The sequence below is a fragment of the Papio anubis genome, chromosome 5, assembly GCF_008728515.1.
Source record: "Papio anubis isolate 15944 chromosome 5, Panubis1.0, whole genome shotgun sequence".
NCBI classification, from domain to species: domain Eukaryota; kingdom Metazoa; phylum Chordata; class Mammalia; order Primates; family Cercopithecidae; genus Papio; species Papio anubis.
In genome coordinates, this window is record NC_044980.1 from 133651441 (window position 1) to 133664909 (window position 13469).

General features: G+C 42.0%; 1 protein-coding gene across 16 annotated transcripts in view; it reads left to right on the top strand.

The window, feature by feature from the left end:
* LOC103885453 (protocadherin alpha-C2) overlaps positions 1-11216 on the top strand; it is a 216067-nt gene extending 204851 nt beyond the window's left edge. For 12 of the 16 annotated variants that reach the window (XM_017959957.3, XM_017959960.3, XM_017959956.3 and 9 more), the window contains one exon: positions 8506-11216. In XM_017959957.3, the coding sequence (XP_017815446.2) occupies positions 8506-8816 (311 nt within the window). In that variant the 3' untranslated portion in view covers positions 8817-11216. The remainder of the gene's footprint in view (positions 1-8505) is intronic. The other 4 variants (XM_017959963.3, XM_017959971.3, XM_017959962.3 and 1 more) reach the window with 1 other exon arrangement.
* The last annotated feature ends 2253 nt before the right edge of the window (positions 11217-13469 follow it).

A 13469-nucleotide genomic window follows, 5' to 3' on the forward strand; every position in this document is an offset into this window, starting at 1 on the left:
TGTTTCCATGGAAAAGTCTTTCCACTGTCTATTGAAGGACTAAGCAGCAGAGGGGAAGTGCTGGAAATGCTAGCCCAGGTGGGCTTAGCTTCTTCCCTCTCTCTCTGATCCTGGACAGGATTTGGGTTTCAGACCACGATTCTCCTGTGTTTCGTGGGCTGTGATTACTCAGATTAGGTCTGCTCAATTCATAAAGGACTGGCTGGGGTTGGGGGTGAAGGTGTGGGAGAAGGCGGAGCTTGTCCGGACAGTCGGTCCAACAAACCCCACAGATGGCGAAATAGGGGGCGGGGAAGGAGCTTGAGATGTTTTACAACCTGGGCTGTTTCAGCGGTTGATGGCGGATGGTTTTTGCCTTTTGGTCAGCCTGAGTATATACTATCATTCTACAATCGGCCAAATTCTGACAGAGAGGGAGACAGAGAGAGAGGTTGATTAAATTGATGCCCAAAGCCAAGAAGGAGCAAAAGAAATCGGGGCTGCTTGAAAAAGACTGCAGTGGCTGACTTGGGTGGTGAGCGGAAATAAGGAGGAGGGAGAGGCGCAGTGTCCCTGCGCGGAAAGTTCACTTGCAAACCCGGAATCTGCACAGCCTTCGGTGCCCTGACTCTTTCCTGGGCATCGAGAGGCAGCAACAGCTGCCCGCGCCGAAGAACGAGCAGTCCAGGGGAGCTGTCTGGGGCTGGGCCGGAAACGACTGTAATCATTTAATAGCCTTTGCCGGCTGCACTGACTTAGCAGAGTGGGCGGTAGGCAGGCTCCAGAGTGCTGTCTGGCAAGATAGTCCCCGGCTTTAATCAAAATGATGGGTTTTCTGGAAGCTCTTTATTAACCTCGGCACTGAAATCCCAGAGCTGGTAACAAAGGGATGAATGGGGACCAAAGGGGCGGAGCCGAAACCTGGAGCCCGGCTGCATCCGCACCCCTTCCCCCACCTCCACTCCTTCTTTCATCTCATTCTGGCTTAGGGCTCCTGCTGGCATCTCTGTGCCTCACAAATAGTAGTAACAAAACAGGCAATAACCATAATAATTGGCACATTTGTATAACGCTTTAGGGTTTTCAAAGGACGACCTTGTTATACAGCTCGGGATCTGAGTCTCCTAGTTGGAGTCAGACTCCCTAGTTTTGAGTCCCAGGCTCCACCAGTTAGTGACCATGTGACCATTGGTCCTTGGTCCCCTCATCTCTAAAAGAGACACATAACACAGACAGAGATATTAGAAGTATCTACTTCATAGGGCTCTTGTCAGGACCAAAACCTATGTGGCGTGTAGATCTGTTTAACTCTGTTGCACGCACACAGGAAGGGCACAATAAATGTTAACTACATCGACAACCCTGTGATGTAGACAGGAAGGGGATCATTTCCATTTTATGGATGAAGAAACTGAGGCTCAGAGATATTTACGTAAATGGCCCAGGACTATGCACTAGTGAGAGAACCAGGGCAAGTCCTCAAGAACAGAAAGAGAACAAAGCAAGATGAAGAGAAGAAAAGAAAAGTGAACACCCTCCAACACCCTCCAGCACATGCCCCTCTGAGAGCTTTCCTGAAAATAGTATCCTTGGTCAAAAAGAATTTGTGTTCTTCTATTAGGGAAAGTCAGTGTAAATCAGAAAAGCCCTCCTGGCCTTAACAGAACAGTTCTAAATGGGGATGAGGGTGAGTTTAACAGGCCTGGCATTTGCTTCGCAATCTTCTGGCCCTTTCCTGGCATTTGCCTTGGCAAAGCCTCTGACCTGATCATTTCTAGTCCCTGAGGCTCAACTCCATCAACTCAGACAGCCAGGGTTAGTTTAGCATGAAAGAGGAAAGCTGGAAATTTTGCCAAAAAGACTCCTGGGCAGTGCCTAAGGGAAGTGCCCAAATTGGATTATAGGATGACATGAAGTGACCAGCTGTTTCCAGAGGGCAGGGTTTTTTGTTTGTTTGCTCTATCGCCCAGGCTGGAATGCAGTGGTGCAATCTCAGCTCACTGAAACCTCCGCCTCCCGGGTTCAAGTGATTCTCATGCCTCAGCCTCCCAAGTAGATGAAATTACGGGCATGCACCAGCACAGTCTGGCTAATTTTTGTAGTTTTAGTAGAGATGGGGTTTTACCATGTTTCCCAGGCTGGTCTTGAACTCCTGGCTTCAAGTGATCCACCCGCCTCAGACTCCCAGAGTGCTGGGATTTTAGGTGTGAGTCACCGTTCCTAGCCCCAGAGGGCAGTTTTTAAAGTAGAAGTGAAGATCTGTATGTTTTCATTAAAATATAGGTTGTTCTGATTTTAAAATGTATCCCTACCCATTGTGAAGATATTGGCTAATCCAATAAAAAAACAAAACCATATTTTGTATAATTATGATCATACTCTGTTAAATAAACTTTTAAATCCTATTAAATCCTATTGGGTTGTAATCTATAGTCTGGGAAGGGCTCTGCCTAAAGATTCAGACCCCTACCAGATTTATATTGTCTGAAATCCTCTTTCTAGCCTCTAACAGGCCCATTCATTTGAGTCTTGACTGCATCCTCAGTCTTGTCTTTGCCTGAGGGTGAGCTAGGACCCTGGGAGCGTAAGGGAGGGGACTTGCCAGAGATCCTAGAAGGGAAAGGAGGCAGCACTGAAAGAAGAAACATTTCTTTGATCATTTGCTGAGCCTGGCCCCTGATTGGGGTTAGGGGTAGAAATGTGCTTCTTCCGTTTTCATCTTCTTCAAAAGGGAGTATCTCCTTAATTCTGCCCCAAAGGCATGACATTTTATACGCAAAGCCAGACAAGTGTCTTGAGTGCTCTTAGCCAAAAGGAACTCAGATTAGGAGGCCAGTCAGTGTTTGTCAGATCCTTAAGCTTTTGTTTTACGTGGAATGAGTCACAGTCTACATGCTGCTGAGCTCTCAGAGATGTTTGTTTATACAACAACCAGAACAGGTGAGGCACAGTGGTCTGTGAGGAACTGGAGAAACCACACCTTGTTCTGCTCTGTGGAAGCTGGACATGTGGAGGAGGCACCTGACTAGATCTCCACTTCCTGGAGTTTAGGCTGAGTCATATAGAACCAGGAAGCTCAGTGACAAGTTAAAGTGGATTAACTCTTGGCAGTCCTGCTGTGAGGGGCTCCCTCTGCCAATACACACAGCCATTAATGTCCTTTAACTCTGCAAGATGAAGATATCTCTGTGTTCTGCATTTCCAGATGACAGTGCTTAGGCCTCATGCAGAGTCCTGGTTATGGTTGAAGAAAAATTTCTATTTTGGGCTCTGAGGGCAACTACAGGACTGTGGAGTGGTGCTGAAACCCAGTTTTAGGCGCCAAATCAGAGGCTTTTAAATACATTTCTTGTTACGCACGTCCGTGTGAAGAGACCACCAAATAGGCTTTGTGTGAGCAACAAGGCTGTTTATTTCACCTGGGTTCAGACGGGCTGAGTCCGAAAAGAGAGTCAGCAAAGGGTGGTGGGATTATTATTAGTTCTTACAGGTTTTGGGATAGGCGGTGGAGTTAGGAGCAATGTTTTGTGGGCAGGGAATGGATCTCGCAAAGTATGGTTTCAAGGGTGGGGAGAATTACAAAGAACCTTCTTAAGGGTGGGGAAGATAACAAAGTACATTGATCAATTAGGGTGGAGCAGAAAAATCACAATGATGGAATGTCATCAGTTAAGGATATTTTCACTTCTTTTATGGGTCTTCAATTGCTTCAGGCCATCTGGATATATACGTGCAGGTCACAGGGGATATGATGGCTTAGCTTGGGCTCAGAGGCCTGACATTTCTCTCTTTTCTCAGTCTCTCAGAGACAGGACCTGTATTTTAAAGGTTAAACAAGCAGATTCTGGCTGAGCTCAATTGCAGATTTGATTAACTTAGACAGATCAAAGACAGTAGTCTCAGAGAAAAAAATTGTTTCTCATCCCTAAAGTGCTATTGTGTCAGCTCTGCCGGGGGAAGCTTGGTGTAAGGAAAAGGGTTTGGAAGAGAGAAGAAAATTTCTTGCCCCCTCTCCTCACTGCCTGCTGTAAATTTGTAGTATCTTTATCTTGGCCTTCTAAGCCCCAAGAGCTGCATTATATATAATTGCCCATATGTGATACCATTTACTGAATTCTTGCATTGTGCTAAGCATCAAGTTTAGCACTTTACATGCATTACATCGTTGTCTTTAGGGACCCCAAAAGTGCCTCACTGGAGAGTTGTTTGGTCTGCTAAAGAGTGGGTACCACTTTTACTTCTCACATCAGTCCTTTCATTCATTCATCCAGCAAGTATTTACTAAATACCTGTTATGGGCCAGGAATTGTGCTAGGCACTGGTTATACATTGGTGAATAAACAGATATATTTTTTGCCTTTGTGAATCTTACAGTGATAGAGACTAATAGGCTAAGGGGGTGCTGTTTGGCTAGGAATGTCATAGAATGCCTTTCCGAGGAGGTTACATTTAACATAGACTTGAAGAATGAGGAGTCATGCTAAGAATGGATAAGAGATCATTCAAGACAAAAGCAAACCAGATGTGTAAAGATCTTGAAGTAAAAAGAATTCCAAGGAGCCAGGTATGGTGGCCTGTAGTCCCAGACACTTGGGAGGCTGAGACAGGAGGGTCGCTTGAGTCCAGGAGTTTGAGGTTACAGCAAGCAATGCTTGCACCACTGCACTTCAGCCTGGGTGACAGAGTGAGAACCTATCTCTAACAAACAACAGCAAAAGACAACTCCAAAGAGTATTTGAGGATCTGAAAGAAGGCCTGTATGGATAGAGTATAATAGTAAGAGGGAGATTTGTAGATGAGAGTGGAGAAGAAATAAAAATCAGATTATTGAAGGGACTTACGTATCATGGTAAGGAGTTTTGTTTTTTTTTTTTCTCAAGGCAATAGAAAGCCTAAGCAGAGGAGTGATATAATCTGATTTCTATTTTTAAAGGATTTTGCTATATGTATGTTATACTTAAATTTTATTTATTTATTTATTTATTTTTAGACAGAGTCTTGCTGTGTCGCCCAGGCTGGAGTGCAGTGGCGTGATCTCGGCTCACTGCAAACTCCACCTCCCAGGTTCACACCATTCTCCTGCCTCAGCCTCCTGAGTAGCTGGGACTACACGCCCATCTAATTTTTTGTATTTTTTAGTAGAGATGAGGTTTCACTGTGTTAGCCAGGATGGTCTCAATCTCCTGACCTCGTGATCTGCCTGCCTCAGCCTCCCAAAGGGCTGGGATTACAGGTGTGAGCCACCACGCCTGGCTGTTATACTTCAATTTTTAAAGAGAGACTTTAAGAAATGAAGATGACTCTGGCTACTGTGTGGAGGGTTGGAGAGAAGCAAAAGTGGAAGCAGACTGAATAAGGAGACTATTGCTGCAATTCATATAAGAGATGATGGTGTCCTGAAAGAGTGGTGGCAGTGAAAATTGGGAGAAGAGGGCAGAGTCAAGATATATTTAGGAGACAGAAATGACAGGTCTTGATGATATATTATAAATGAAGAATGAAGAATAGAATAGAGAAAAATGAATAATTAGCTCTGAACTTTCTGGCTTGAGAAATGGGGTAAATGGGGTGTAATTTACTGAAACTGGAAAGATTTAGAAAGGAATAGATTCAAGGAATCAAGAGTTTGATTTCAGATTCCTTCAGTCCGGGATGCCCATGAGATTTCCAACTGGGGATACCAGATAGGCAGTTACACATGAGATTGGAGCACAGAGAGATGTGGGCTTAAAATATAAGTCTGCATCTCATCAGCTTATTCAGATAGTATTTATATCCATGGATATGGCTGAGATCCCAAAAGGAGAGAGTGAAGAGAAAATAGAGAAGAGAGTCTAGGGCCAGACCCAAGGAAGCTTCAACACACAGATGAGGAGACTGACAAAGAAACTGAAAAAGGAAACTGACAAAGAACAGCCAGAGAGAAAGGTCAGGAGAATGTTTTGACTGTCCAGGGCCAGTCTGGGGCCAGAATATGCTGTCCCAAAATAAGAAGGATTGTTGAGCTGAAGGCAAGTTAAAAGAAGCAGATACAGGCTGGGTGCAGTGGGCTCACGCCTGTAATCCTAGCACTTTGGGAGGCTGAAGTGGGCAGATTGCCTGAGCTTAGGAGTTTGAGACCATCCTGGGCAACATGATGAAACCCCATCTCTACTAAAATACCAAAAAAATAAAATAAATTTTTTAAAAAAGCCAGGAATAGTGGCATGTGCCTGTAGTCCCAGCTACTCAGGAGGCTAAGGCACGAGAATTACTTGAACCCGGGAGGTGGAGACTGCAGTGAGCTGAGATCTCACCGCTGCACTCCAGTCTGGGCAACAGAGCAAGGCTCTATCTCAAAAAAAAAAAATAATAATAATGATAATAATAATAAAAGAAGCAGATACAGGAGGGGTCTTCTGCCCTCCCTCTATTTGCCTAAAAGAACATAAATTTACAAAGACAAAAGTTATCCTGCTTCTACCTCCCTCCTCTGCCTCCTACCACCAGGAAGAACAAAAGTTAACCACTGAAGACAACTTTGGACTCTTATTGGCCTGGAAATGGTACTGGAGGAATCGACATTAACAAGCTTTACAAATTAGCCTTTATCTGCCATTCATTTGCCTTCCCCCAAGCAGCCACCCATTAGAGACTCAAAAGTCCTTAAAGGTCTTTTCCTTTGTCTTACACTTTTTTAAAAATTTACTGTTCTTTGTTGAAGATGCTATATAAGTTGGAATTCTAAGCCACCTTTTTGAGAACCGCTCATTCTCTGGGTGTCTGTCATGTATATATGAAATATACATGTTAATAAACTTCTGTTTGCTTTTTTTTCTTGTTAATCTGCCTTTTGTAACAGGGGTCCAGTCCATCTGAGAACTTATTGGAGTTATTGTCCTACATGACAAAGAACTCATGAGAATAAGTGTTTCAAGAAGGGGATGACAAATGCTGCTGAGAGGTTTGATAAGATGAGGACTAAAATGTGACCATTGATTGTGGAAGTAATACAATGAACTTGACATGAGTTATGTTAGAAAATTACTGCTCAGGGACACCAAATTAGAGGAGACAGAGAAGTAATAGGAAATTGAAATAGGAGATGTAGACAACCCTAAACTGTAATTGAACATAAACAGTTTATTTGATGGAGTTTTCACATGTCAACGAAAAGAGCAGTGTCAGATACATAAACATTGCTATGATGTCAGAGTTCCAATGTTATGGCCACTGGGATCACTTTGCCCACACAGACCATTACCCTTCCTCTCTAGCTCTGACTTCTACTCTTCTAGAAGTCACTGGTATACTTTATGGTGTGTCTTCCAATCAGACTCTTGGGAATGTCTTCTATTGAAAACTCCTGTGGATGCGTAATTGTTTTCCCAAGACTCAGGGCAGATTTCACCTCCTCTGGAACCCCATTAACTTTCTCAAGTATAATTAACAATTTCTTCTTCTGGAGTCCCACAATACTTTACATACACCTTAGTTATTGCATGTATTAAGTTGGTTTCTAGTTCCCAAAATAAGTTATTGCATGTATTAAGTTGGTTTCTAGTGTCCCAAAATAAGAAGGATTGTTAAGCTGAAGGCAAGTTAAAAGAAGCAGATACAGGCTGGGTGCAGTGGGCTCACGCCTGTAATCCCAACTAGACTGTGAGCACATTGAGGGAAGGAACTTGGCTTGGAAAGTAAAATTGGCTCCCAATGTTTTATCTAAACACGTAGGCTCAATTTACAACAGGATTCCATCTTCTTATGTTGTGTATTCCCATCTCTCCTCTGCTCCATCCCACCATCCTTCAAGGTTGTTACAATAAAATTCGGATCAAATAATTGATTCAACTAATTTTTCTTGTTTTGGACAAAATAGACATCCTAATACAGTTATAGCCAAAGTTTAATCTAGACACTAAAAGGAGCATATTTTACCTTTAGCCTGTATCTTTCCCGTCTCATTCCCAGTCAAGATAATCACAACTGTATTCTTTAGGAAATTCTTCACAAAGAACCAAACATATGTTCCTATAAAACAGATTCTTGGTATCCTAGTGAAAAAAACCTGCCCTCTTGCTTGTCTGTAAATACTGGCCTTGTCTGGGTGTGGTAGCTCATGTCTATAATTCCAACACTTTGGGAGGCCAAGGTGGGAGGATCTCTTGAGCTCCAAGAAGTTTGAGACCAGCCTGGGTAACACAGTGAGATCTCATTTCTACAAAAAAATTTTTTAAACAGTTAGCCTGGCATGGTAGCTTGTGCCTGTAGTTCCAGCTACTTGGGAGGCTAAGATGGGAGGATTGATTGAGCACAGGAGGTCGAGGCTGCAGTGACTGCATTTCAGCCTGGGTGACAGAGGGAAATCCTGTCTCAAAAAAAATTAAACAAATAAATAAATAAGTAAACACTTGCCTTGCCCTCAGATTTGAAGAAATAACTCATGATTTTTTGGGGAGGCTCAACCTGCCTATGCAGTACTTCTGTACTCTACCAGCAGTGTACCGTCAAGAGCCCGTTAATGATTTGTAATGTTTTGTCTTTCAGAACCAGAGGCAGGAGAAGTGTCCCCTCCAGTTGGTGCGGGTGTCAACAGCAACAGCTGGACCTTTAAATACGGACCAGGCAACCCCAAACAATCCGGTCCCGGTGAGTTGCCAGACAAATTCATTATCCCAGGATCTCCTGCAATCATCTCCATCCGGCAGGAGCCTACTAACAACCAAATTGACAAAAGTGACTTCATAACCTTCGGCAAAAAGGAGGAGACCAAGAAAAAGAAGAAAAAGAAGAAGGGTAACAAGACCCAGGAGAAAAAAGAGAAAGGGAACAGCACGACTGACAACAGTGACCAGTGAGGTCCTCAAATGGAAATAAGCCACTTAGCCAGTTTTTGTAATAATGGCAAATCTCTCCCATGTAGCAACTCCCTGCTCCTTTTTCCTATCTGTGTGAGCCCTCTTAGAGACCTCAGAAATCTGCAGAAAGTTCCCTGTGTCTGTCTAGAACGCATTTAACAGGTTTTGTCGTAAAAGCTTTACTAAGTCTGGTGTTAACTCTTTCTCTCCACTCTGGCTTGTTTTCAGAACCTAAAAAGCAGACCCAAGTTTCCTTTCTCCTCCGCCGCAAAGGAGAGGCTTCCCAGCCCCGCCAGTGAGAGGTTGGACTCTCTGCCCTGTGCTCCGGGGATCCTGTCTTGATGACACTTGCAGGGCAGGCTGAAAAGTTTTGAGATTGAGCAGCTTGGGTGTTTGTGGCCACTGGGTATGTGTGGCCACCGCGGGTATGCGAGTGCCAGACATTGGCTGAGATGGGCCAGCTTAGACTAATTGGTACAAGGAAGGCAAGAGAACAAAGACAAATAAACAGCGGAAGTTATCAGTGTGGAGGGGAAGTGTAAACTAAAAGGGACCAGACTTTCTAAATCTTACAACTCAAGAGGTGGTGGCCACGCTCTAGGAGACAAAACTACCCCCACTGACAAGGCTTTAGGAGACCCTAAAGTCCATTGGCTGTGATGTCATTATCCTAAAATCTGCATCTTACCTGCGAGTCAACAGTTCAGTGTTTTAACAGAGAACCACCCTGGGAAACAGAAGCAGATCTGATGTGTTTCCTATACATGTCCTGTGCTCACTTTATTAAAAATTCTTTTGCACACAATGTTTATGAAAAGGTCAGATCCTTTTCCAATACTTATGCAAAAGCAAAAGAAAACCCCAACACCTCACCTTTCGCTGTTTGTTGTTTCATAGATTTATTTAAAAAAAGAGAAAGTCTATAGTTATAAATCTTTAAAGAGAAATATGAATACAGTTCCCCTAAACTTTCCTCAAAAGAGAATTGAGTCTACAGCCATTTAAATGATCATTGCTGCTACAGAAGTGCTTTAAGAGAATTGCCTGAAACATCTGTATTATATCGGCCACCTGCCAATCACAGCTTTACTCTTTCAGGTCACTCTGGGGCTGCCTCTTGCATGTATTACTAAATAAAATGATCTCTCTCTCTCTCTCTCTCTCTTCTAAGAAACAATTATGTGCACTTTGATACACAACCTTCTCTAACTATATCAAGACCCAAAAATTGAAGAAAAATATTGTTTTCTCATACAGTGAGCAGATTTTTCAGTCTTCTAATTCTGACTTGTCTTGGTGTGCTAGCCTACACCTTCTCTTTGGTTTAGTTTTCCTTTTCTATAACACTCTGAATTGCTAATCTTACTAACACCTATGATGTTACCTGAAATCAATCTCCCATATGTATGCTGTATGCTATGATAAGACTCCTGAAATATACTTACTCTGTGCTTGTGTATGTGAATGTTAATGCAACTATTACCTAGAGTGAACTTTAAGCTTTATTGTTGAATGTAATTCCATTATATTTCCTTTTGTACACCTGTGAAAAAGTGGAGTAGTGTTTTTTTAACCATTGTTAATCAGCTTTTGTGTATGAAAGACACAGTAAAAATTTCTTTCTTAAATCAAGATACTGGTGATTCAAGGAATTTTATTTATGGTCCAACCAAGAGCCATCTCTTGCCAAGACTTCTGCTGGCAAGGGAATGGATAAAGCTGTTTTGTTCTAGTAACAATTTTGGAATGAATACTGACAATATTCCATGAGGGTGTGCAAGCACAAATTTTACCAATCTGACCTCTTTGAAGTTGCAGAATGCTTTGAAATTCTAATGGTATCTGAAGTATCAGCTCATAGAAAGTAATAAAATTTGCTGTCACCTTAAATAAGACATTTTAATTTTGTTATAATGTACAATTTAGAAGTTTGATTAATTATATTATCTATTTAGGCATTAATATAAAAGAAGTAGGAGTCTGTTATTTAAAAAAAAAGCATTAAATTAAAAAAAAAACTGTCTTGTCTACTTTTAGCTTCATTCTCCCATATTTTGAAGGGTGTGTAACTTCAGCTCTGCAGGATTGCATGGGGTAAAACTTGTTGCCAACACATGTGAACCATTGCCACATTGTAGGTTGTGATCATTTTGCCCCACTGAAGCCCATGTATCTGACCTTACGTGCCTTTTGAACTAGGAGAATCGGGCTAATTTGTTAATGATGATAATTATAATGTATCTGTACAGCACTTTTTACATTTGCGAAGTGCTTTCCAATCCATGTTAGTTACTAGTTATTACAGCTGTAAGGATAAAACACGTCATGTGGATTCATTTTGAATTGGTGCTATTGGTATTTCCTCTGTTATTGCTAATAAATGAAAATGGTGGTATGAAAGAAATGGTGGTCATTTCTAAGTATAAGAGTAGGAGGAAATAGAACACTGATAAGCAATTAATACTAAGAAGATTGCTGCAGTATGAAACTCACTGTAACACTCTCTATCACGTTAGCTTTTATGTCGATTACTAAGGCAAAAGCCCCAATGGAATCAAGATTCGAACTTTACATAATTAGAATGGGCAGCAAGGAGGTTGCTGTGTTACTTTGTAGTTACACTGTTTTAGTCTTCTCTAATAAGAATTGCGACAAACCAACTTTTTTTTCTCTTTTTCTTTTTTTTTTTAGACAGAGTCTCGCTCTGTCGCGCAGGCTGGAGTGCAGTGGCGCTGTCTCAGCTCACCACAAGCTCTGCCTTCCGGGTTCACGCCATTCTCCTGCCTCAGCCTCCCGAGTAGCTGGGACTACAGGCGCCCGCCACCACGCCCGGATAATTTTTTTGTATTTTTAGTAGAGACGGGGTTCCACCGTGTTAACCAGGATGGTCTCGATCTCCTGACCTCGTGATCCGCCCACCTCAGCCTCCCAAAGTACGGGGATTACAGGCGTGAGCCACTGCGCCCAGCCACAACAAACCAATTTTTATCACTAGAGCCCTTCTAGTCATCTTTTTCATTACTTGTTTAGCCCCTGCACCTCTCTACAATTGGGAAGCCAAGTGACACCCCAAAGAAATGGACTTTTAGGTCAGGGATAGTGGTTCGTGCTTGTAATCTCAGAACTTTGGAAGGCCAAGGCCAGAGGATGGCTTGAGGCCAGGAGTTCAAGATCAGCCTGGGCACATAGCAAGATCCCATTTCTACAAAAATAAATAACTTTATTGAGTACAGGGTATATGCCAACCACTCTACTGCATAGGTTCAGTTGTAACAAATAGATTGTTTTGTCCTTTTGTAGTTAAATTTGTATAAATATAAGCTTTAGATGCAGTAGGTTCTCAGGAGCAATTTTGCCCTCCTGGGGACATTTGGAAATGTCTGAAGGCATTGTTGCTTTTCATTACTTGAAGTGGAGGGTGGTACTGGCATCTACTGGATGGAGGGCAGTGATGCTGTGAAACACCTGGCAGTGCACAGGACAGCCCCTACAACAAAGAATCTTACAGCCCAACATGTCAATAGTACCAAGATTAAGAAACCTTGAGATAGAGTGACCATATAATTTGTGTAGTCCGCTTTTGAAATGGAACAGGAGATACCATTCATTATTACTTCAGGATTCAAGATGTAAACTGGGACTGTTCCAGGCTAACTGGGATTTATAGGGACTCTATAAATAAGCTGTGCCACTAACTAGATGGGGAATTTGGGGCAAACCACTACTGCTCTCAGTTTTTCAGTCATCTCTAAAATGGTAATAATTATAATACAGACCTTATAGATTTGTGAGGTGATCTTGAAAAGTTTTTTTTTTTTTTTTTTTTTTTTTTGAAAAGTTTTTAGCAGGTCTGGCCACACCACAGTACTCGATAAATATTATTATTATTACTCCTTTTCTTCCATTTCCTCACCCGCTTTTCAGAGATTTAGCTATTAGATTCAGGTAACTTTTTCTACTGACTACTAAAATGTGAATGAGGGATGGCAAAGTAAATCAACATAGACTTGGCAATAAAAATATTTTATTTACTCCTCCAGTCTTTTGCTCACCCCAGGAGGAAAAGAAGTAAGTTTCATAACTCCTTACCTATTTCTATCATAATAATAATCAAGTCCTTAAGTAGTCAAGTGGCCAGTCTGTTTGCAGCTATTTCACCTCAATTATCAGTGATCTGAAAGCCAGAAACCAAAGGGTTTGAAGTACAACAGCTTGAGAGAAAAAGAGAAGAGTCACCTCCAACAAGTTCTTTCAGCAGATGGGCAAAACAGAAATGCCAAATTACCCACAGACTCGCCTGGGATTTCACAGGCAATAAAGGACAAGACAGGTGCATCTTTCTCAAGGGCCAGGCTACGTGATATAAGTCTCACATATACAGAGTACAAGATTCACTCTTTAGAAATATTGCAATTGATCTAATTTTAAAGGATGAGATTCTCCAATAAGTGTCTAGAGCCTTGGCTGTTGAATTTTAGGCTCCTAGGTAAGATTGTAAGTGTCAGGATCTCATGTTAGTGTATTTTATGTTTGAATTATAAACATTACATTTAAGTTATAAACCCCAATCTAAAGTACAAATGTAACTGACCGAACACTAATGCAATTTTACTGTTAAATCTAGATTTTTAAAACCATGCAAACATTAAGAGA